The sequence below is a fragment of the Xenopus laevis genome, chromosome 3S (assembly GCF_017654675.1).
Source record: "Xenopus laevis strain J_2021 chromosome 3S, Xenopus_laevis_v10.1, whole genome shotgun sequence".
Lineage (NCBI taxonomy): Eukaryota > Metazoa > Chordata > Amphibia > Anura > Pipidae > Xenopus > Xenopus laevis.
Window position 1 is genome coordinate 120,026,459 of NC_054376.1, and position 26,804 is coordinate 120,053,262.

At 37.6% G+C, this 26,804-nt stretch overlaps 1 protein-coding gene across 4 annotated transcripts in view; it reads right to left on the reverse strand.

The window, feature by feature from the left end:
* pcdhac2.S (protocadherin alpha subfamily C, 2 S homeolog) overlaps positions 1 to 26,804 on the reverse strand; it is a 130,586-nt gene that overhangs the window by 70,855 nt on the left and 32,927 nt on the right. The window contains exon 1 of one of the 4 annotated variants that reach the window (XM_041588812.1): positions 20,354 to 22,781. The exons of the other annotated variants lie outside the window; for them this stretch is intronic. Coding sequence (XP_041444746.1) covers positions 20,354 to 22,729 — 2,376 coding nt within the window. The 5' untranslated portion in view covers positions 22,730 to 22,781. Of the gene's footprint in view, positions 1 to 20,353; positions 22,782 to 26,804 lie in introns of those variants that run through there. 4 annotated transcript variants of the gene reach the window in all.

Below are 26,804 nucleotides of genomic sequence, written 5' to 3' on the forward strand. Positions count from 1 at the left end.
ACAGCAGCTTGTTTATAAACTATTGTAAAATTCTGAAGCAAACACATCAGTTTTACCACCACAGGGCAACCATACATTATATTTTCATTACTTTAAGGCATTTACATTTTTGGTGTTACTGTGCCTTTTAGTTGCATTAAATGTAAACCACCCCATTATGTATGTATGTATGTATATTTTTATTTGTATAGCGCTCCTTGAGGGCAAAGCATTGTACAGCAAAATAATAAATTAGTATTGATGAACAAGGGGTCATTGAAGTAAAAAGTTACAATAGGTGCATTATTAGAAATACAATTCACATAAATATAAAATATAATTAAAGAACTTGTCTTCATTTATATAAGTAAATGCATAAGTACCAGTAAATTAGAAAGTTAATTAGCTTTCCAAATATATTTATAACCACTGATGTTGAAGCATTACAGTATATCATTATATTGTACATAAGCAATAAACTATATATTATGTATTTCTATTTACAATTGATATTTTTAAAAAAATGCTATATGTAATTTACATGTGTAATGTATTTACGGTATAATGATGAATATAACAGCAAACAGCACATTTTTTTCTTAACTATTGCATATTTTATTCCTTTACAACAAGTGCTTGAATTGGGGCGGGATGCAGCAGGATACCATCCTGCCACTTCTTTTTTTTCACCAAATTGCATACTGCCAGATGGGATGCAATGATCGTGCATACCGGAGCTTTAATATGCATGTTGCCGATGCCGTCCTGGACTTCTATTTATATCTCTGCAAACATCCGCACTTGTTCTTTTTTTATTCTGTTCTTTATCCTCCATGATCAAGGCCTGCCTGCCATCCAATCACTGCATAGCTCTAGCTGTTTGAAACATTTGAGGGGTTTTGATAGTCCAATATAAATTGGTTGCACAAGCCAAAGTGTGGGTCAGTCGGGAGCACCTGTGTCTGGACTGGACTGGCTGCTCTTGTCTGCTCTGAGGTAAATCTCGGCTATGCAGAGCACAGATGGCATCCCAATTGTCCTCCAACAATGGCCATGTATGCATTGTTTGTAGCAGGGACGGAATGGGGGCCCAGGGCCCACCGGGACTAATGTCCAGGGCCCCCTCTGACCCCTCACCCCCTATATGACCCGTTGAGTGTGTATGGATGCAGGCGCCGCGGCGGTCCTAAATCAACAGGTACTGAACGCAGCGCCTGAAAAAACTTTTTCCCCCCGAATCTGATCGGGAGAGGGGATTGGCCGGTGGGGGCCCATTAAGGGTCGGGCCAGTCCAACACTGGTTGGAAGTCTGTAGTCACTCCTCCATCCTGCCATTTATAATGTGCTGATTTCCCCCATCATGTCTCCGTCCTGGCCACAAATCAATTTGTGATCTCAGCTCCTCTGCAAAGTGCGTATTTTATTCCTGTGTTCCCCCCTCAGTCATTGTGCTTTTCTGTCTCCTCTTTCCAACTATACTTCTCTGTTCTCCTTCCTTGCCCCTCTGTACTGTTTTCACATCTCCTTCATCAAGCCTCCCTCCTCCCCACTCTATACTTGTAATTTAGTGCTCCTCTGCAAAGCACATATTTTACTTTGGCGCTCCAACTTCTCCCCTCAGTCACTGTACTTTTCCTTCTTCTCCCTCCAACTTCAGCCTTATTTGATACTATAAGGAAAGCTTCTATATAGTAGGGTCACTTGATAGTAGTTACTCACCACGTCAATGAAGTGGTCCAGGTGCACCGCCCTGGGCCCTCAGCACAAGGGGTGGATAAACCGAAATCTCAAATAGGAGCAGGCACTCAGGGGCAAAAAATTCCACCAAGCAGATGTTCAAATGTGAAGAAGTTTATTGTGTCAGACAGCCTGACGCGTTTCGTGTTCCAAACACTTAATCATTTGATACTATATTTCACTGCTCATTTTCCATATAATTTTAACAAATCTTGTTTTAGCAGGCATTTCTAATTTTTAAAAAAGCCACTTTGTTATGTTTTTTTTATTGCAGCCAATGTTTTTATTGCAGCCAATGATTAATAAATGGGAAGTACTAAGATTAGCATACATTAAATTAAATAGGAACATAAGCAATTTAATTCACTTGTAAGTCCAATGCAGGCCAATATGAGCTTTGCCTGCCTGCTTGGCTGCAATAAAAAAAACATGGCTTTTTTTTAAAGATTGGAAATACCTGCTTAAACATGATTGGCTAAAATTAAATAATTTAAAAGGCTATTGGTTGGAAGTTCGCAGTATTATGTAAAAAAATTATGGGCGGAAAGTTAAAATGGGCACCCCATGGAAAATGAGCACTGAAATATAGGCTGAAGTTGGAGGAAGAAGAAGGAAAAGTACAATGACTGAGGGGTGAGCACAGAAGTAAAATATGCACTTTGCAGAGGAGTGAGATCGCAATTTGATTTGTGGCCATGACAGAGACACAATGGGGGAGATTAAAGCATGATATATAGCAGGACTGAGGAATAACTACAGCTTTTTACCATGTGTACAATTCCTGACAGGCTGCACTCATTTATACATGAATGAATGAATGCCTCTGTGCTAACCTGATATGGGTTCTGAGGGTATTTTATACATGAAAGTGCCACAATGCCATCCTGGTTTTGTTGGGGGCGTGGTCTCTAGAATTTTTTTTAATTTCGTGCCATTGCCTTGCTGTGGGCTGGCTTTTCTGTGGGCAGGGTTACACATGCTACACACACATGCCTTAACCTTTTTGTTCCCATTCAAGCACTGTTTATAACACTTCTTCATAAATAGCACATCTGTGATTAAATACAAGTAATACTATAAGTCTGGGTGCTATCAATTTAGTTTCCCCCTCACAAATGAACAGAGGAATCCATTTACAGCTTTATGCTAGCTGCAATACAGAGATTTTGTGAGACTTGTGGCCTCCATAAATCAAAAGAAAGAGGCAGTGAATACATCTGTTTGCCCATAAATCAAGATCCAGATGCAGCAAATCTATTAAAAGGCTTTTTTTTTTACATTTTAGATTTTTTTTTCCACCTAAAAGTGTCAGCCTGTTCTGATGTGGAGAAACCATTATAATTTATTGTAAAACTGAAATCAGCTTTACCGCATTCTGTCAATATCTCGATTTAAAAGATTACTGGCATTCGTGTTCTTATAATAACCATCTAGGCATCCCAGTCAGGATAGAATATATTTTTCCACTTTTCTTTACATGGAAAAAAATATTTGACGATAATACTAAATTGGAGAATAAAAAGCCTTTATAAAATCCAATACTGATTGGCGAATTTGTCTTGAAAAATTTACGAAACACATTGATGCGTAAAAATAATTTTGATGTGCGGCAATTTAGACACCTGCGACAATTTTAAAATTATTCAAAGAAAATCCTATTTTATCAGAATAGTCGAGGAAAATGAACTTTAACTACACTATATAAATTATTTGAATCTTGTTTCCTTCAGTCTGGGATTTCAAAATTATAACAAGCAGGCAGCAGCCATTTTGTGGACACTGTTATTAAGAAAAACCTTGCATCATCTCAGAATCCTGTTTGTGCACCAGAATGGGGACCTGATGTCCATCCCCATGTCCTGGCTACACAGTTATATGGTGAAGAGAACTGGGGGAATGTGGGGAGAGCAGTGACATCTAGAAAGTGCTGAATTGAAAGTGAAAGTAATTGTCTGCCCCGCCTCTATGCCTAAGGCATAGAGGAGGGGCAGACAATATTTGATTGACAGCTGAGATTTTTAAATGAGCTTACAACAGCTATGAATGCTTAAATATAAAATAGAAATTGGATTTCATGTTTAATTTGAAAAGGACTTTTATTATACAGATTTTTGTGTCTGGGTGACAGGTCCACTTTAAAGTCAATGGCCGTCTGAATAATTTTAATGCTAGACCATTTTTATGTACACGACTATTCTGACACAAATGTATTCGCTTATCACTAAAATCCAACCATACATATTTGTTGGCCATTGAACAGCAGATCTTCTGCATTGTTTTTTAATTACTAGGCATAGGTAATGACAATGCTCAAGTTGTGTCTCTGGTCCAGTTTCACTTACTAGCCAATCAGCTTAACTTTTGCTGGTCTAGCGCAGTCAGAATAAGATGCATACATCTTAATGACTGATATAGTTACCCCTCCTGACCACACAGAAAATTGTCTTGCAGTGTAAAATCTAGAACTGTGGTTGCTGTTTTTGTAAATGAGGAGATGGTTAAAATTCTCCTAGATTTGTTTTCTTAGATTTGATAATACACATAACATGGAAGAAGATTGCCAAATGACTGATTCCTTGTTCCAGCCTCCCATGCATAAAGAGTAACTATGGTACAGGTATAGTTTTCTTATCTGGAAACCCCGTATCGAGAAATCTCCATACAGTACATTGTACTTGATCCTAACTCATGCATTAATCCATATTGGTGGCAAAAAAATCCTATTAGATTTTATTTGCATGTTTTTTTTTTAGCAGATTTAAGATATCGTAATCTATATTATGAATACATAATATTAATGTCACAATAAAATATTTTCCCCCACCAAAGGTGTAAGCTAATAGAGCCTGTACTCTGGTTGGTAACAATATTTTTTCTTTTAAAAATTGCCCCCTTTCAGCGCTAGAACGCCTCCACTGGGAGGAGGCTCCCATTTGAGTGGCCATGTTGGGGCACAGGACAGTTTGTCCTTAATGTCCCTGACAAGTCCCTGACTTCTGGTTCACCTCTTTCTGATGGTTTTCAAAATTCAAATTTTATAAATATATATATATATATATATATATATATATATATATATATATATATATATATATATATATATCTTATTGTAGTGGACAGCACTCCGTTCCAAGTCCTTTGCCTGGGTGCTCGGTAAGACCAGTATATAAAAATAAAAAAAGACCAGCAACACCAGGTTTTTGTAAGTAGAAAAGTGTTATTGCATATGTAACCGACGTTACGTTTCGGTCCCATTTGGGACCTTTCTCAAGGTATTCTACTCTACAAATAAATTATAATTTATTATGGTTATTGCTTTTGAATTTTTGACCTCCTATACATTCAGTAACATTATTAGAAAACAATAAATAAATATTCAAACAAAAAAGTAAGTCAGAATTCAAATTTCTACAGCCACATTTTCAATATATAGATAAGCATTACAGAGTTACCAATGCAAAAGTTTGTTAAGTGCATACACCGATATACTGTACATTGCTACACGGCATATTTTATTTATATTCTAGCATTTAGTATTCCTGCATAGAAAGCACAACTGTCAGATTATTTGGATTGCTGCGTCCCACAGAGGTTAGGGAGGGAGGGATGACTAAGCATAAATTTGGCTTTTTATTATTCAGAGGGGTGAGATGTAAGGAAATAGCATTATACAAGAAGGACTGAATTTCAAGATGCCTTAACTAAAGCTGGTTCCCATAAAGCAGGATATATATAATCATGTCATGGGGGGGGTAGATGTTAATTTATTGACTAACCAATGAATTTATTTATATGGTTCTTCACATCTTATTTAGGATTACTGCTCCAGTTATTGTTCAAGCTCCATAAATCAGAGAGGATGTGGCATGGCTAGTCCTGTTACTCATTACATTTCTTAGTGCAGCTCTCGTTCATAATTAAACCTTTTTTTACATTAAATCCTCATATGTGTCGCATATTTTGTTGCTCGCCAGGCATTAGGGAGCGAAGTACCGATAGAGTCTATATCCTTCGCTAGTGAAATTACGCCAGCATGAGTCACTTCACCCTTTGGAAAATTTGCCCCATTGAGTCAAGACAAAACAATCTTAAGTCAGCAGAACAAAAGAACTAAAAATGATACACCCTCTATAAAAACAAGATGTCAGCCCTAAGCATTTGTACTTTTTTATCCTTAGTTTTGCATTATAGGGCTTATTTTCTGGGTGTTCTCAAAGTGTTTTCTATTAAGTCCTGATACATTGACTGCTAAGTCCTGAGTAAAAATATGGACAAAGGATTGGATAATGTAGTGAAGAATAACATAGAAAAGGAACATATTCATTGACTGACCCCACACCAACCAGGTTGTTTATCTCTAGGATAGAATAAAACATATATACATGTACCTTTGGAGGAAACCAGAGTACCCAAAAGAGACCCATACAGATAATTCATTACTACTACGCTTATTCACTAAAATGCAAAGTTTTGTCCTGGGTGCAGAACAACGGCGACCCTTCGCTAGCTTTACTTCGGCAGTGTGAGCGTTTCAAATCGAAATGATGCTAGCGATCACTTCTGCCTAGAGAAACTTCGTAAGTCCTCTTATGCTTAGGTCAATTTGAATAAGGCATTAAAGTCGCATGGATGTCTTTATTAGAGATGTTGGTACAAATACTTGAAGTGGTCACTTTTTATTACTAATGTCCAAGGAACCTGACTTAAGACAGAAGAGATCCTCTATATGAGCCCATCCTAAAACAAATGTAGCATGCCCCTCAAATTACTTTAAATTTTTTTTCACACAAAACGGAGTTTTGAAGGCAATTCTGCTTTAAAAAAAGAAAAGTCACCAGCTATTTTTAGAACTTTAATGCATTTCTGTCATACAGGAGATGATGTCACTGACAAAAGATTGAGGAAGATGTCGCTTTGTTTTAGCAGTTCGCCTGGTCTGAGGTGATAAAGTAAACTCTTGGTGAAAGAGGTGACGTTCTGTAAAATTTGCATATTAGTAAATTGGCGGCGATAGCCACCTGGCGATAGAGTGCGAACGTACGCTAGCGATGGTCTCTTTTGCTTGCGAATTGTTGCCTATGCCTGTTAGTGAATTGGCATTGTCCGTGCAGATGACATCGCTGGTGAATTGTCGCTAGCATGAGCCACTTCGCCCTTTAGTGAATCTGCCCCCTAGTATGAATGTCCCTATGTTTTTTTGGTAGAGTGTACATACAGACCAAGTATGCTAACAATACACATGGATACGGCTTGCACCACACAGAAACCTCAAGCTTTTCCACAAAACCATTTAGCACATCCATTTACTTCACTGAGATTGTTTAGAGCAGTGGTCCCAAACCAGTGGCTCATGAGCAACATGCTGCTCACCAACCCTTTGGATGTTGCTTCTAGTGGCCTCAAAGCAGGTACTTATTTTTAAATTCCTGGCTTTGAGGCAATTTTGGTTGCATAAAAATAATGTTTAAGGCCAAACAGAGCATCCTGAAGACTGCCAATCCATAAAGGGCGGACAAATCGCCAATCACAGCTGTTATTTGGCACCCCCAGAAACTTTTTTAATCCTTATGTTGCTCCCTAATAGTGATGGGCAAATCTCTTGCATTTCACTTCGCCGAAAATTTCTCAAAATTCCGGAAAAATTCGCGAAAGTGGCCTGACACGAACTGTGATTCTGTCGAGCGTCCAAAGGACTTTATTAGTATTAGCACAAGGCATGTGATAAGAACAGGTTTGAAAGATTTGAGCATTTCTTTAAGAGACTGTTATTGGTATGAATGAAGGTGTCTTTACATTTTATACACACTTGAGAAAAGAGAGTAGGATCCAACTTGAGTGAATGACAACTAGACACAAATAGGCGGCACTCCGGATAAAATGAATGAGTATTTATTCCAACAACAGATGGATCCACATCGCCTTACGCGTTTTGGGAAAAGGTTCCCTTACTCATAGCCTATTATTAACTGAACCTTTTTCCGAAACGCATAAGGCGATGTGGATCCATCTCTTGTTGGAATAAATACTCCTTATTCATTTTATCCGGAGTGCCGCCTATTTGTTTCTATATATTACTAAGGCACAGCTGGGGTGCTGGTGGCTGAGCACCCGGTATTGGAATGGAACCAAGTGGGGGAAGAAAACCTGTGAGGGGAGTTTGGAGCGGCTTTTATTTTTGACTGACTGACAACTAGGCACCACCACAATGAAAAGTGCATATTACAGACAGCAAATGACAGACAGATTTGACAGACCTCAACCAGAAGAAATTTGTCAAATATGTGGCAGTAGAAGAACCACCAACATTATTATCAGCCTTGATAGGCCCCCACCAGAAAAACATTTGCCAACAATGCAGCAGTAATACTAGTAGAAGCAGCAGCAGAAGCAGAGATAGCAGGCAGAACTAGTGAGGAGTCTATGAGAGGAGAGTATAGGCAGCAATGGAGAGAGGAGGGTACATCTGTGAGGAGGAGAAGAAGCTAATCTCTGATGTCTGCAATGGGCACTTGCATATTACCACTTAATCATGCTTCATTCATCTTAATTAATGCCAGTATATCCACGCTGTCAGTGGATAGCCGTGTCTGCTTCTCAGTGACCACCCCACCTGCGGCACTGAAGACGTGCTTTTATGTCTTTTTTTAAATTTAAATTTAAATGTGGTTCACAGGTAAAAAAAGGTTGGTGACTCCTGGGTTGGAAGCAGCTACTTTTGGGCTAGTGGCAGATTCCATGAATTGACAGCATTGCTTATAAATGGATTGTCTTCATTTATTACCTTTTAGAGACTTCTCACAATCCTCACAGAGCCAAAACAAAAGGCTTGATAGACAACTGACTGCAAACACAATAGGACAGAATACTTTGTGTATACACCCATATTGGCTCATGTATTGATGCTTCGTACACTACAGCAACAATACAAATACCACTCCAATACTAAAGTAAGTTAATGAATTAAATCAGGATTTAATGATGAAATGAAAATGGATGTAATGGTGCATGAGTTTGGACTTCCATTGATGAATATACATGAACATACATTTTATCATTCAGATATAAGAAATTGAAAATTAAAATGTTTTGCTGTTTTTTGAAAACGAAATTAAAGATATATATATATAGAGAGAGAGAGAGAGAGAGAGAGAGAGTCTATAGTGGTGCACTCGCAATACAAGCAACTGCCTGGGTGCTGGTTATAACATAGTGTAATAATCCAAAAAATAAAACCGCACTCCAAGGTCTTGAAATAGTGAAAATAGTGGAAAATTTATCGGCACACTGACTCGGGCTGTCTTCACTTTCCGAAGACGGCCCGAGTCAGTGTGCCGAAACGTTGAAATAAATTTTCCACTATTTTCACTATTTCAAGACCTTGGAGTGCGGTTTTATTTTTTGGATTATATATATATATATATATATATATATATATATATATATAATATATGCTCCATTGTCTTATCACTAAAGCAGTATATACCTGTAACTGCAGGAATATTAGATTATATTATAAAAGCAGAATGGCAGGATCATAGTAGCTGAGGTTCAATGATAATCCCTTTAAGAGTTTTAGGCAGCATAGTGTTTACAGGTGGAACAGAAAATGGACAGGTAATAATATAACAACTCCCTGACACCTTTGCTGAAGGATTCAGTTACCTGAAACAATAGGAGCTTTATGTTTCTATGCTGTCCTGCTCTGCTTTGAACTAATAGCACATGCTAGTACTGCTGGTACTGTCCTGTATTTTAGTAAATAGGAAAATGGATGCAACTGCTCATATTTCCTTCTATTCACTTTAGGGTGATGGCACATGGTGACAAGTATTGCCCATGAGAAATCTGCATTATCACCAGATGACAAATCTAACTTTTGAAAAATGGTCTTCTTTATTTTCTAATGCTTACAAGATTCAAAATGTATGTTTTACCACACTTTTTTGTTGTTGTTCATGTATGTTTGTTGAATTTCTAAATCTGTTCTATATGATGACCCAATCTTATAATTAAAAAATTAAGGATTTTATATTTGCACACTGCACACTGTTAACTTATACAGTAGAGTTTAGGTGAAGAAAGGTCTTTAGATCAACAGAAGGTTCAACATGTATATTTTGTGGCTTGAAAAAGTTTTTGATCTATGATCTTGGGCAACTTGGATAATAAAAAAAACAAAAGTAATTATTGTAGTGGGATCCAAACATAAAAAAACTAAGCTGGCACTGAAAATTAACATGTTAGGGTAAAACTGCAAAAATATTCACATTTACTAAGATCTGCCGTTCTGTCACATAGGAGAAGCCTATCGAGCTGATTGCTAAACTATAAATCCTATCATTTAAAAGATGCAAGCAGGTGCTGGGAGGAGTTTACAATTGCCAGTTTATCAAACCAGTTGGGGGGTGCATCTAATTAGGATTACTTGAACGAAAAAATAGAGCAGCCACTCTGGCATTTGCCTGAATGGACAGATTGCCAGTCCAAACCTGCACCTTAGGGTTATCAGCAGGGCAAAACTTGCCAACCCCCTTGCTCCCTTTGATATAGCAGTGAGTTCTTACTGCCCCCTCCCCATATCTACACCACTAGTTCACACCACATGCCACGGTATGTCTGCTTGGAGTTTATATGTTCTTCCCATGTGGGTTTCCTCCTAACATTCCTGGCACCTGTTAAAACTGACAGTTGATAAAGACTACATGTGTACAGTATGTGATAGGCAGCTCAGATTGCAAGCTCACTATGACAGGGGATGATGAGAAATATGTAGAATATCTTAGGAATATGCTGGTGCTATATAAATGACTGATATATTTAATAAAGGTTTGGACCACAAAATCCCAAGAACCTTGTAGTCCTTCAGCTGATCTTGAAAACAATTCCCAGCAACTCCAAACTTGCCATACCACACTTATGCCAGGGATTAAAACTGCAGCTCAACAGAGGCCATAAACCTACAAATCCCAGCAGCCCACATAACCACAGGCATTCTGCACCCCCCCCCCAAAGACAACATTGCAAACCTTAAACTCAGGTGTAACTACAACTCCCAGCATGCCCTGCCAGACTGGCCATAGAGCTACAGCTTGTGTGACTTCCGTGATGTCTATGCTGGAACTGTCCCAGTTGCCACCTGTCCAGTTTTGACCCGGACAGCCTGGTAATTTGAAGGGCTTCCCGGGTCAAAACTTCCTGCAAGGTAGGAAAACCAAGATTGAAACCGCAATCACTGATCACTGCGTAATAGCCCCGCCCCCCTCTGCATCATGGCCCCCTGCCCGGTCTCCACCGGGAGAAAAGGTAAATGAGATTTTTTTGTTCTTTCCCCAAAGGGCAATTGTGAGGCCGAAGCTCCCAGGAAAACAACCCAACTGCCCTAAAACCAGCCCTTTTGTGGCTCCCCGTACCTGCCATCTCTCACTCTCAGCCCCTGCCACTGTTTAATCTTCACTACTTCCCCAAGTTTGGGACTTTTAAAGTTAAAGGTGTGTTTGGCTGCACCCATCCCTGGGTGACTAGTCTGTGTGCAGTTTGGCAGCAGCAAAAGCAGTAGATTGGCAGCGGTGGAGCAGCGCACGGCCGTGCCTCTTCAAAGCAGATTATTTACCCCCTGCCAGGCAGTAGATCAGGAGCGGGCCACTTAACAAAAAATAGAGCGGCCACTCTGGCATTTGCTCAACGGACAGATTGCCAGTCCGGGCCTGCCTGAGTTGACTGTCCGTATCCTTAAAGACCATATAGAATTGAAATACTTTGTAAAATATGACTATAAAGACAAGAGTGCTCAATATGATAGCAATGATTAGATGCTCAGCTGGACCTGTGGTTTGATGTTCAATCTTGACTACTATTTTATAATTGTAACCCTAATTTGGTTACTGTCTCTTTAAATAGCAATTAACCCTTCGCAATCCAGGGCCCTGTGTCCCTTTTGCCTTTGAAAAGTACAGGGAACTGGGATTTACAGCGCAGTGCCTCCACTGAGGAGCACACCTCAGAGGGGTTCCACTAGGAAAAATAAAACACACAGGGGCTCATTTATAAATTTTGTGCAGGGCAGATTAGTACGCACAGTGAATATATTTGCCCTGCACATGGTTATATTTACAAAGCTAAGTGTGCAAACAGAATTGCAAATTTATTTTCACATACAAATGCCTATTAGAGCTTTTTAAATATGGGAAAAATCACAAATTGTGAATATTATGTGCACACTCTGCATTTGAATTACGCCACAACTTTGGTGACAGAGAAAATATTAGCAAAATTAGAATTTCACAAATTGCAAATTTAAGTTACTGTCAATGCTATTATCACACACAACAATCTCACACAGTGGGCACACTCACGCAAACTACCGTCTCATTTGCAAGCCATTTGCGAGAATTTATTCTCAATACGAATACGCAAAAAATGGAAAGACGACACAGCAGTGCAATATTTTAGCCTTCAGGAAAAAACATGGGCAATACAATCATTTACAAATAAATATGCTCTGTGCAAACTTTATAAATGACCCCTACAGTTTGCAAATGAAACAAATATAAACTTTACTTTATATAAAACAGTAGTAAAGGACTTGGGCAATCTAATACACAATGTACGCCTGAACTGGGGACCAACCTATGAACCTAGGTACCTGTTTTTCCAACACAGTCTTTTTTATTATCAAAGTCCCAATTCTCTGGAAGAGGTTAATAACCACAGTTAGCGCTACCTTCCCCAAAAGTACCTCTCCCTTTGGAACTTAGCAGCAGCTCTCACGTAGAAGGTAAATGCACAATACCTGTCTTCAAATTGGGGCCCCATGTTTGTATCCTTGACAGTATCCTCCCTTGGGTGGCTCACTCACTGGGGTGCTCTCAGAGGCAGTCAGACTGGAGATTAAAGGCAGCTCTGCAACAGGATCAATCTCACCCGTGACACCTTTCACCTCCTGAGTCTCTAGCAGCTTGGCAGGGAACAGTATGGGATCTCTCTGTACTTCTACAAATGCAGCAGCTTGGACAGTCTCACAAGAACTGGTTCTGGCTGGATGCTGCAGCATACAACCCCTGTTAAGCTCTGTTAGAGACCTTGTACAAATGGCTCCAAGACCAGCCACTCCCTCTCTTCCATGGATGCACTGGGTTGCCCAGCCAATAGGATGGCTCTCCGGCCTGTAACTGGGCTGGATGATGTCACAGCCAGCAAAACAGGGGAAGGATTTGTCTGTGCCATACATAATCATTACTTGTTTCTTCACTGATGTCCACAATATTGATCACCATAGTGTCCAGTGTTGACTTAGAAGGTTGTCCATGGTCTTTCACCATTCTTTCATCGGTCTTTCACCAGTTCCACCACCACCTTCTTGACACTATGAGCAATTCTTATCTCTCCTGAATAGCTCTCAATACTAAATAGGTTTGTATTGGAGGCTGGGTCCACTTCGTAGGTAAGCCAAGCATTATACTGTTACTCTGTATTTTAAATTGCTGCCTAATACTTAGCGGGGCAATGCTGCTAATGGAATATTCAATTACTCAGTTTTCCCCTTCATTCAAATCAGTAGCCTTTAGGACTACTATCAGGCTGCCTTTTGAATAATTCTCTCATATGGAACCCCTATACTGTATATCGGATGGCTAAATGTTGACATTTGCATCTTGAACAAAGATTGCTATTTGGGTTGTCCCTGATCTCTTTGGAGTCCCACAGCTGTGAGAGTTAATAGATGAGATGCTTGTTCTTCCCAATTCAAGACTAACACCAGAGATTTGCTTCTGTTATCCTTGAAAGTACTTTCTATACTGAAAAGGTCACTTGGGCTCAGCTCATACGAGCACAATGAATTAGAGCTCACATGAGGATCATAAGCAGCTTCTACTGGATATTTTGAATTTATTTTTTCTATTTGAAAAACTTCAAGCGGCATGTCCAGAACAATTCCTAGTTTTATCTCACATGTCACATTGCTGCCACAAAATTCATCTCTATCTATTTTGTTACTGAAAATACTGAGTCTTAGTATCAAAATTGATCTGGAACTTACGATTGAAAAGACTTCTAGGGTCCATTTGCAGATTCTGGGCTAAATTCCCAACTGCTGCCCCTTTTTCAAGCTCTTCAATTCACTGAATATCCAATCTGCCCTTTAAACAAATGTCTAAAACAAAACAGCACTAAAGTCTTGGTCCCCCATCAACAAGCCATCCAGAGCTTCCATGTTAAGCCCATCTCGATGGAAAGTGAAAAATAATTAATGTAGCTGTAGGGATTTTATTTCAGAAGCTATTGAACAATGTTGCTTCACATATAATAGTGTGTGATTAGTTCATGTTTTTATTACAGAGATTCTGAACAATGATAGAAAATGAAAATCCAAGGCACATCTCATTTGTTGTTATTCATGCGAACACAGTGACACCTTGTGCTACTACAAAGCAGCTACAGGGAGCTTTCAGATCATAAAGTTAATCCATATATAAAGTTGATGTGTTTGCTAATAAATAATAACTGTTAGATACTATATTCTTGTTTAATTATATGTATGTGTTTATTTTAGTGAGAGAGAGATGCTAACTGGACAGTTCTCCCTATGTCTAAATCTTTGGGTGCATGGCAAAGATTGGATGCCATATACTAAATGCAGGGCTGCCATCAGGGGGGCACAGTGGGTACAGCTATACCAGACCCGGGCTTTTTTTTTAGGTTAAAGGGGGGCGGCAGTGCTACACTTCCTGGATTTGCCGTGCCCCCCTTAAGACGCGAAGAAGCGAACTCTGTCGAAAGCCACCGCTGAATGGATCTGAAAGCCGACGAAAACACCCGAAGCTGCCGAAAAGGACCCTAAAGCTTCTGAAAGCCGCTGATTTTGTTGTACAGGGCCCCTCAAATTCTGATGACGACACTGACTAAATGACCATGCTTTAAAGCATTGCATTATGCCATTTCCAATGAATTATTATGTATGGAATAAATAAGGGGATATTTTACTTCCAATGATAGAAAGACGTGAAGAAATATGTATTTACTTAATAATAAAACATGGAAATTAAATAATAGGTTCAACCCAACTTGTTGACCATATAGATTCAATTTTGTGGCTTTAATTATAGACCTGCTGTAGATATTAGAATCTATGGCCATGGTTGCCTGAGTGCCTGGCTCTGTAGATTCAACATTTCCTGCTTGTATTTTGTTTCATTTGGACATAGACATAAGCTTTATTACCATTACCCTAAATAAATGTTTCAAATGTGTATGTCCATGAACAAACAATTAGCAGCAAGAAGAAAACACGTACAGGTACATACATTAGTATAAAGACCATTTGAACCCCCTACATAGTCTCAATTATATGCAAGGCCGGATTTCTCCTAATTGCTCTAGGAAGCCGCATCCTCCTTCACCCCCTCCCACAGGATTGTGTGCATGCGCATCCTTTGTTCGTACCAGAGCCTTAGTGCCTTGCCCCAAATTTCATATGTGGCTAGGCGTCATGCCGCCTCTTATTTTATTCCGTTCCAGGTCCGGGCCTTTGTAGCCTTGACCCAAATCAAGGCTTGTCTGTAGGATGGCTGTTATGTAACAATGCAATAACATGTACGTTTATTTAATACAATTTGCGAGTGCCTTATTTACCTGCTACCTGACCTCACAATGGTCATATAAAGTACATACAAGAGATTCATTTTCTTGTTATTTACCTGTGGCAATTATTATTGGGGGTCATTTATAAAGTTTGCACAGTGCATATTTATTTGCAAATGGTTGTATTGCCAATGTTTTTTCCTGAATGCTAAAATATTGTACTGTCTTTCCGTTTTTTGCGAATTCGCATTGACAAAAAATTTTCGTATATGGCTCCAAAATGAGACCGGTGTTTGTGTGAGTGAGCCCACTGTGCGAGGTTGTTGTGCATGATAGTAACTTAAATTCGCAATTTGCAAAACTGTTTTGCAAATATTTTCTCCGCCACCAAAGTTGTGGCATAATTCTAACACAGAGTGTGTCCAATAATATTGGATTTTTGCAATATTTAAAAGTCTCTTATAGACATTCACAGTGTGAAAAAAAAATCACAATTCTGTTTGCACACTCTTATTCAGCTTGATAAATATAACCATGTGCAGGGCAAATACATTCACTGTGCGAACCAATCTGCTTTTTGCAAAGTTTATACACAAGCCCCATTGTCTTATCTCCCAGAACATCAAGCTCCAAATATAAGATGTATGTTTTGTGGTATAGGGACTTGCAGGGAGGACTGGAGGTCTGCTCCAGGTCTAGTAACCAATAGCAACCATTTGCCAGGTAGAATGCATTGGTCTACTGTTTCAAAATAAACATAAGTTCATTTGAAATGATTTACTAGACAGAAGAGAAATGTCTATTATTTTATTGCCCCTTTTGCCTTGATATTTATATGCACAACTTTTCGTACAATTAGTAGCACTGTATTAGGAAAAAAGGTATAAAAAGAAAACTATGAGTAAACCTTAATGTGCAAGTGAAGCTTACAGTATTTTTTTAGTTAGCTTAGTTTTAATTTTGAAGTTATTAGACTTCTTCATTAGACAATACAACTCGAACAATCACTCCACAGACCCTCAGGCAGCAGTAAAATCAGAACAGTTTTCTTTAACATTTTAAAATCCTGACACATGTTTTACGCTAAGACATGTAATCACAGGTATACAATTACAGTATAACAAAACATCATTGCTGACATAGTTCTATATACAAAATCAACTTTTTAAACAATAAAACTTGTGTAAAATAAACTGTGCCGTACCCAATGTCGAGGCTTAAGTATTTTAATGTTCACTTGATACATATATTGAAACAATATTAACCACATTAAAATATGCATTTGTATCCCTTTTTATGACCTTTATTTAGAGCAAATGTAACCAAATAATCTAAATTCCCGAGAAATTCGAATTCAAAAAGACCAACCGAAATTAAGTTGAAGTTTTTTTTTTGGTCTAATAGGTCAGTTTTCGATCCAATAGGTCCATATTCAGGAAAATACGAATCGAAGGAATAGCGCATTCGATCGAATTCAATTCGAAGTTTTTCCCCAAAAAACTTTGATTTTTCAAAGTCCACCAATTGACTTCATAGGCTAAAACAGCAACTCGGCAGGTTTTAGTTGGCGAATGGTCGAAGTCGAATTTTTAAAGAGTATATGATAAATTTCAATATTCGAATATTCACCTCAACCTTTGATAAATCTGCCCCTTAAAGTTTTCCTTTATTGTAAAGTTTTACTTCATCCAACAGGCTTCATATCAAATATTGAACATGGGGGGGGGGCTTGTTTATCAAAATCTGAATTTTTCTGGCTATTTAAATAATAAAAAAGTCAGACCAAACTAGAATCCACCATTCCTTTAGTCCGTTTGCTCCAACGTGGGAGCATAGGGCCTCAACGACACTCCTCCAACGAACTCGGTTTGCAGCGGTCTTCTTCAGCTGAGCCCATGTCCATCCATTCAGCTGAGCCCATGTCCACCATTGGACCTTATTTTTTATTAAAAAAAGCCACGACTTAATTGGATCAGGGACAAACGTGAAAAAATTTAGTAAAAATTCAAATTGCTCGATTTTTTCTGGCTTTTTCCCAAAAAGCCAGAATTTTCTGGCTAATTCCAGTGCAGACCACAGATACTTCCAAAAAGGATAGGGACCTCTCCCAATTATATACAACCTCGGCAGGTCTGAGATGCTGGATTTTCAGATTCAGACTTTTTACATCCAAAGGGTATAATAAATCTCAAAAAATTTGAGTTTCTTTACTACTAAAAATTCTGATGTTATAAAAACAAAAAAAATACATTTTTTTTGGCATTCGAACTTTAATAAATAACCCGCTAAATATTACATATAAAATATCAAATACTCCATATAAAAGTCCAAATTTAAATTTCTCCTACTTGATTCTGCTCTATACATCACAGCTGACATCCCACTTCAATATGGGCAAATATTTCTTAACAATCTGTTTAATTGTACCAAACTTTAAAATAAAAATGGGTTTATTTTTCTTGTCTTCTTCTTCTTCTTCTTCTATTTTTCTCTATTATTATTTTAAATACCTGTTTTCTTCAAAATGCTAACATAAATGCTCTTTTCAAATTTTGTTTTTGGTAGCTTCTTGCCAAAAAAGTGGTCCATCAGATTACAAGCCTTTAAAGGAAAATCCTCCTTGGTACTGCATTTAGGCCTTAATCTACAAAACTACCCTGTAAGTATTCACCTAAATACATGTTTAGGGTGACAAGTTTGCATGAGCAATTAACTGCCTGCAGATTTATTGCGATACACTGTGTTGCTTGTACTGTTCATGTGATTGGATAATTATGGAATTTGGTTGATTGAATTCTCCACTTGCTGTGGGTTTGTGGTGCTACACCCAGACCACTGATAGGGAGTGGTGAGTGACCCGTACTGCACATAATGTTTCCGTGATTGATTCAAGAGAAAGGTTCAGGGCATGGACATCTAAACCAAATATGTTATTTGGTGAGTGCTCGGTATTCTTTTAGTGCTTATTTATGAATTAAATTACATTTAAATTATAGCTTGAATATGAATACTTATGTTTTTATGTTTTTATCAAATAACTGTCAATCTTTAGAGCAAACAAATTAGGTTTTTTTTGTGAGCCAAGAAGTATCTTGTTTGTTCCAAGAGGCCTCTCCTTTGCTTCTTCATTCAGAGACAAGAGTCAAGTGGTTCAAGTGCTGCACTGCAAAAGCCAGCTGCATATTGTCAGCGCTCACGGAAATGGCTGCACAGAACCAGTTCTTTTGCTTTGCACACTGCCTTAGAAGTCATACATTAAGTGACCCCTTATATGTTATATACCTCAACATATATAAAGTATGCACACAATGTCTATAGCATATTTGGTCTGAAATATATATAGTACCTTTCTTTTTAGTTTAGTAAATGTTTTTTAACTACAAATGAGTAAAATGTTCAGCACTGCATTCTGAACAGCAACATTTTTGCTTATTAGAATATTTTTGGAATATAAATAAATCTTTGAAAGTACTGGCTGTTCACACCCGGTATTGCAAGGGGCAGATTTATCAAGGGTCGAAAAAAAACTTCAAAATTCGACCATCGAATTGAAAAACTTTGAATTAGAATATGGCAATCCTACGATCGAATAAAAAATGTTATATCGAACGATTTTAGTGTACGATCAATGGATTTTTATTCGATGTGTAAAGACTTAGAAAAAGTTTGTAGAAGGTCCCCATAGGCTAACATAGCAATTCAGCAGGTTTAATTTGGCTAAGTATTGAAGTCAAAGTTTTTTTAAAGAGACAATACTTCGATTATCGAATGGTCGAATATTCAAACGATTTTTACTTCGAATTGAAGTTGAAGTAAATTCGAAGTCGTAGTATCCTATTCGATGGTGGAAGTATCCAAAAAATGACTTCAAAATTCGAACTTTTTGTACACTATGGGGTAAATTCACTTTGCGCCACCTTGCCAGGCATAGAGTTATTTCCAATACACTAATTCACTAAAATGCGAAGTTGCATCTTAGCAACACTGGTGAAGTTCTACAAGCGTTAATTCGTCAGTGCGAGCATTTCTTAGTGATCTTTCTCTAGCGATCAATTCTGCCAAGCGAAACTTTGTTAGTACTCTTACGCTTAGTTCAATATGAATGGGGTCGTATAGACGTCTTTATTGGAGATGTTGGTGCAAATGCTTGAAGTGGCCACTTATAATAACAAATGTCCAAGGAAGCAAAATAAAGACAGAAGAGATCCTCTAATGTCATAGACAGGAGCCCACCCCTCAAATGGTTGGGAAAAAAATGTTAACATAAAAATCTTTAATAGTTAGAACTTTAGAAGACAATCCCGCATTAAAATATGAAAAAATGCCAGTGTTTTTTTTTTAGAACTTTTACGACTTTCCAGCATACAGGATATGATGTCACTGTCATAAGATTGAGGAGGATGTAGCTTCATCTTATCAGTTCGGCAAGTCTAAGGTGACAAAGGAAACTCTGGCGAAAGAGGTAACACTCAACACAAAAATTAATCTGGTGTGAAACTGCGATAGCAACGGTCTCTTTTACTAGCGAATTGTCGTCTACGCCTGTTAGTAAATTGGCGATGTCCCTGCGGATGAGATTTCTGCTGAATTTTCTCTAACGACGGCCACTTCGCCCCTTTAGTAAATCTGCCTCATGTATTTAACAATTTCATATTTGTTTTATATTATGTTTTGAAAAGAAATAGAAAAAAGAAATAGAATTACAACTCTATAATATGTCAATTTCACCTAACATTAAAATGGGACAGGAATAAGTAGATCATTTTTGTGTTGCAAGACATTTATTTATCTCAGTTGCTCCTCCAAAAATGTATATGTTACTGTTTTTTTTTAACTATTTAAACACACTTTTAAAAGATGTTCCTACGACGTTATCATTTAAAAGACATTCCAACGTTCCATTGACAATACAGCAGAGAGTGTACAGTATCTTTATAGAAATTGTTCTAAACCAGATTTAACTAATCAATAATATAGCAGACTTAAAAATTAATTATAGACACAGGCTATGAATTTGCAAAGAAAAATCTTGAATAAGATTAGGTGATAACCCGCTTACCTGACTTGTTAAGTTAGCAATGGCACATTGTTGGGATGTAGTTCCTTCCATCTGTGAAGACGGAGGTACATTTGGAGTGAATAATATTAAATCATTCTTTGTCTGAAGTGAGTTTGAGTAGAACTTGTATTGGCTTTGAGAATACACCCAGCTTCCTACTGTGTTTGAGCAGACCTTGTAATTTTGTCTGAGTTGACTGACCTCGTCTCTATATTTCTGCCAACGTAAAACAGTGAAAGAAATAAGTGTAATGAGGAAAATGCTAGAGACTGAGCAAATGGCAGCAACCAAATAAACATTTGCATCAGAAAATTCATCAGTGTTTCTTCGTGAATTATGATTCACAGTGTGGGCCACTTCTTCAATATCTGTCAAGCAGATGATGATTTCAGTTAGTGCTGTCATTACAGGTTCTCCATTGTCTTCAGCCACCACAAACAGTCTGAACTCCCTGCCATCTGTTTCTGTTAAGGGGCGCATAAGTCTTATTTCTCCAGTATGTTGCGAAATAATAAATGGAGCATTTCCACCTGGATTCTTAAACCTATAAGACACCAGTGCATTATATCCAGAATCCAAATCAATAGCAATAATCTTAGTTATCAGGCGACCTGGTTGTGCTAACTTGGGGGCTTTTACTGATGTTCTTGATGCACTATTAGAATATTCTGATGTAAACACTGGTGCATTGTCATTTACATCTACAATAAAAATGTTAAGTGTCACATTGGAGCTCAGTGGAAGAAGTCCTGCATCTGTGACTTTTATGTGACACTGGAAATATGGAACTTGCTCATGGTCAAAAGATAACAATGCAAACAAGTTTCCATTTTCTGGATTGATAGAGATATAGGAAGAAATCGGAATGCCTTCTATGAAGTTCTCATTGAGTGAGTATGTTATGAAAGAATTCTGGCCAATATCTGAATCAGAGGCAGATGCTGTGTAGACATGAGAACCTGGTGGATTATTTTCCCTAATAAAAATAGTTTGAACTGATTGTTGAAACAGGGGTGCATTGTCATTCACATCACTGATCTCAACACTGATGGTCATTGAGACTGAGAGGGATGGAGAACCTTCATCTGTAGCAGTTACCACTACTTGGTATTCTGATTTGTTTTCTCGATCCAAAGGTGCATTAACTATGAGAGAAAAATCCCCACTGAATGCAGGGTTTATTTTAAAGGGAGTGGTTGGCAAGCTGTAACAGTTCACTCTTCCATTGCGTCCAGAGTCTCTATCACGGGCTCTTATGATTGCAACAATGGTTCCTTGGGTTGCATCTTCAGGAACAGGCAAAGCAAGGGAAGTCACCATCATCTCAGGAGCATTGTCATTCAGATCTATGACTGTGACTAAAAGTTGACAGTGTCCTGTCAAAGAAGGTTCGCCGTTATCAAAAGCATTCACGTGGATCTCATATTCATTATCTTTTTCATAATCAAGTTCACCATTTACCCAAATTTCTCCTGTAATCTTATCCAAAATAAATGTTGACAACACCTGAACTAGTACCAGTTTACTGAATTCATATGATATTTCACCATTTTTACCCAGATCCAAGTCAGTTGCATTCAGCTGTCCCACTAAGGTCCCTTTAGGTGCATTCTCAAAAACGCTATATTGGTAGAATGGCTTTATAAATGCTGGGGAGTTGTCATTCACATCTTCAACATTGATAATAAGCTGTGTAGAGCCACTTAGTTTTGGTTTTCCACCATCAAAAGCTGTGAGTGTTAAATTGTGCAAACTAAGCTTTTCTCTATCAAGTGATTTCTTTAGAACAAGATGTATAGATCTCACCCGGTAAATGACTTTGGGCAGTTCTAATATAAAATATTCATTTGCGCTTAGTTCGTAGTTTGTGACAGAATTTGTTCCAATATCAGGGTCTACAGCTCCCTCTAGTGGGAAACGAGATCCAGGTAGTTTTGATTCTGCTATTGAAATTACATATTCTTCAGCAGGGAAGGTTGGATAATTATCATTTATGTCCTCTATTTCCACATCCACACGGTGCATTTGAACAGGTTTATCAAAAATAACTTGAATGGACACAATACAAAGAGGTAAATCTGGACACAGCTCTTCTCTGTCTATTGTATGTTTAACAAATAAAATGCCATTTTGCAGATTTACCTGAAAATATTCCTTTTGGTCTAAAGAGACAATCCTTAGCATCCTGGAATTAATCTCACTGATTTCCAAACCAAGATCCTGTGCAATCCTTCCAACAAAGGTTCCATGTTTGGATTCTTCAGGGATGCTGTAATGAAGCTGACAGAGGACCGGATCACAAGCCATTTGCAGTAGGAAGAAATGAACAGCCTGGATTATTACCAGAACATCTGTTTTAAAGTTAAGCATTTCCATTAATCGGTCAGATGGCAGGTGAAGCTTAATCCAGTTCTAAAAATACATCCAGAATATCTTGAATCATGGAGAATAAAATGGAAACATCCACAATTATATTTAAGACCCAGCAGTAATATGGCTGATTCAAATTTATCATGGCCTTTTAAAAGATATCGTAGGTAGACGCTGACATCTTGTGTTGGAAATGAAAGTTGCAGATGACATGTTCATACTTTTTTTCCAGAAAAGCTCAAAACTTATTATTGCAGTAGAGTAAAATGTTTAAACTATTTTTCTTATTATTGTTTGTATTAAATTAAATCTTTTATTTCACCGCAACCAGAGGCCTTTTGCATTCCTGCAATTCATGTTTTCAATCCTGGTATTCACTAATGCTGATAGTTACAAATGTACACATCTTTTTTCAAATTTGTCTGGAAAAACAAGGGGAAACAAATTCTCTATAGCTATCAAGGGATATTGACATAAAAGGGAAATTATTTCCCTGTGATCGTTAGGTGCATCTTGTAGACTCAGGTACCACCCATGGGTCTTTCAGAGCTGAACAGTCTTCCTAAAAGGAGAAGGAAAGTTTAAAACTAAGTAAGCCTTATCAGAAAGGCCCACCTAAATATACCAGTAAATCCTCAAAGTAGTGCTGCTCTGAGTCCCCTGTTAAAAGAAACACTGCATTTCTTCCCCTCTATTGTGTACACATGGGATTCTGTATCAGAGCATGCTCAGTTTGCTCCTCTCCCTCCCCCCCTTCTCTGTTGTAATCTGAGCCCAGAGCTTTAAATTAGCAGAGAGAGAGACTTAGACAGGAAGTGATGTCACACCAAGCTAATATGGCTGCTGCTATCCTTAACAAACAGAGAGCTTCTCAAGCTTTTTACTCAGGTATGGTAAAACATTATATAGAATAAATATAGCATTCTAGCATGCACTATTGCAGATAATCTATTGGCAATAAAATGCCTCTGTAGCTTTCCTTCTCCTTTAAAATAAGGAATATGAAGAAACAAGAAATAATTAATAAAGGAACTCTGTCATGAATTTTATGGTATAGTTTACACTGTTTACACTGCAAATAATTAACTCTACCATGTAAAATTTAATTCCTCACCCAACAGGTGTATTTTTTTCTCAATTGTAATGTTGGTGTGTAGGCAACCATCTCAGAAAGTCATGCCATGTAGTCATGTGCTTTCAGAAAGAGCCACTGCACTATGGAACTGCTCTATGACAGGCTTCTGTTTCTCCTATTCAATGTAACTGATGGAGTAACAGCGGGACATGGATTTTTACTACTTAGGGGTAAATTTATCAAGGAGTGAAGTTCCGCCACTAGAGTGAAATTTTGCAGCTCTCCATTCATTTCTATGGGATTTTGAAAGGCATATTTATCAATGGGTGAAAGTGAAATTTCATCCTTTGATAAGTACGCCTTTAAAAACCCCATAGAAATGAATGGGAAGTGGCGGAATTTCACTCTAGTGGCAGAACTTCACTATTAACTTCACTCTTTGATAAATATACCCCTATGTGTTGTTCTTAGATCTCCGGCACAACAGGTTATTTCCAGCAGGGAAACCCTTGCTCGTTTATTTTGCGGATGCAACGTTTCGGGGCGTAACCCCTTTGTCAAGCATGACAACGAGCAAGGGTTTCCCTGCTGGAAATAACCTGTTGTGCCGGTGATTTCTTCCTTCTCGATTGCTGTGGAGGTTGCCAACACCTCCTTCATCGAGTACCAGGTGTCACGGAACTTGGACGGCCAGGGTGTGCGAGGTGACTCCCTTCTTCTTCCCATTGTTCTTAGATCTCCCAGGAAGCTGCTATATAGTTAACTTCCCATTGATCTGCTGATTGGCTACTGGAGGGGGGGTTATAAAATCATTCCAACTTGCAGTGTAGCAGTAAAGAGTGACTGAAGTTTATAAGATCACAAGTCATATGACTGGGGGCACCTTTGAAGCTGACAATATGTCTAGCCCCATGTCAGATTTCAAAATTAAATACAAAAAAAAACTGTTTGCTCTTTTGAAAAATGGATTTCAGTGCAGAAATCTGCTGGAGCAGCACTATTAACTGATGCATATTGAAAATAAAATATTTTTTTTAAGGTAACTATATTCAGAGAAGGAGACAGCAACAAACAAGCAGATTTCACAAACATAGCAAGATTAAAAAAACAACCAAATTAAAAACAAAAGTTTCTTTGTTCCTAATGTTCCTAAAAATGTAGTCATTTATCATTCCCAACATCCTAAAAAAATGTAATTTATGTTGCATCTAGGAGTCACAGACAAGTGAACTTTGTTCTCACTTGTGGTTTTATATAGAAATCTTTTTGGGCACAAAGCAATTCATTCTAACACACTTACTAGACCTATACCTAAATATAATATTAAGTTATTAGGCATAATTTTAAATATAAAGTCATTAATAAATACAAATTATTGCAATATATGGAAACTGTATTAATGTTTATGTTCCATATCAATTATAGATAATAATGTCTATCAATACAATAATTATGCCAATGGTGTACAGTATCGTTATTAAAAATTGTAAGTACCGGTACTCTGAGAAAAACAATGCACTCAGTAAAAGCTTCTAGGTTATTGACAAAAGAATGGGACTTTGTTTGTATTATACAATATCTCTGAATGGTCAAGCAGTCGTATAGTTCAAACTAGACAACCATATTGCCATATTTTGAAGCCCTTTTAGGTGTGCATGAATGAAAAACTACCAGTAGCACCAAATAAAGTATTTAATTTCATTTTAAAAATTGTAGTAAATTGTCAAAAACTAAATGTTAATTGGTTTCTGTACTAATACAAGTTAGCACCCATGTTCATTAATCAGCATTATAGTGGGTTACATGTATGGAATCCCAAATCCTGAAATCTGTTATCCAAAAAGCTCTGATTTACTGGAAGGCCGTCTCGGCCATTGTAAGCAAATAGTTCTATTTTTTAAAAAAGAGAACAAGCCATTTCAATGTAGAAAGAACCTTTTTTTATCAGGAAACACTAAGCATCCTATGCTGCAAAATATTGCTTTTATACCTTTAAGTAATATTGAATAAAAAGAGAAAAACCTGTGTTAACTCTTAAAACTTGGGACCTATACAGAGGTCTGACTAGGTCAGTTTAACAGTACACTGGACTGTGATCATAGTATTATTTTAAGCTGACTCTTTTAAGATGGTTACCTGGGGGGCTGCCTAGATTTGGAGTTGCAATTGATTTCATTATTCTCCTCTTGTCTTTCTCATACTCCTAAAGGTTGCTGGATTTGTGGTCTTATCGTTAGATAGCCTTACATGAGTCAGCTTAAAATAATACTACGATCACAGTCGAGTGTACTTTGACTGTTTTTACTTTGTGGTCTCCCTGAGATAGCAAAAAAATGAGATAGGGTTCTTGGGAAGGCTCCACCATCTATATTTTCTCCTTCAATCTATTTCAATGAAATCCAGCGCTCTATTAATTAAATTTTTTTTGTTTATTTCTATCCCTAGCACTATATCAAACATTGTATAATTTTATTAATTGTATGAGTAATAGATTTAAACTATTGAAGCACCTAGCACTTTAAAAATAATATTGGAATTAATTTTCTCTGCAATATAAGCACTGTGCACTTTCCCAGGTTATGAATTTCTGGTTTCCAATCATTAACTCTCAACTTATGGAGTAATGAATTAATTTCTAAGCACTTAGCACTTTGTTAGTATAGAACAACATAGGTAATCCAGAATAATCACGAGACACGGTTAATAGAAATTAATTAATCTTCATACACAATTCCTTCTAAAACAAATTAATTAGTGAATAACGTTGTAACAATTCATGAAAGTGGTTAGTCAATTGTTGGGAGGGTAATTAAATTATTTTATTGCTGCTAATCACCCTAAGGGGTCATTTTACCAATAATTAGCAAGGGAATATACAGGGTACTCTTTCTCTTTCTTATAAATACCTTTAAGTAATAGCCATTTAGTTGAGAAAAGTTTTTTTCTGATATTTTGAGCTGGATAGAAATATTGCATTCTTCTAACAATACTATGTATCAGCAATAC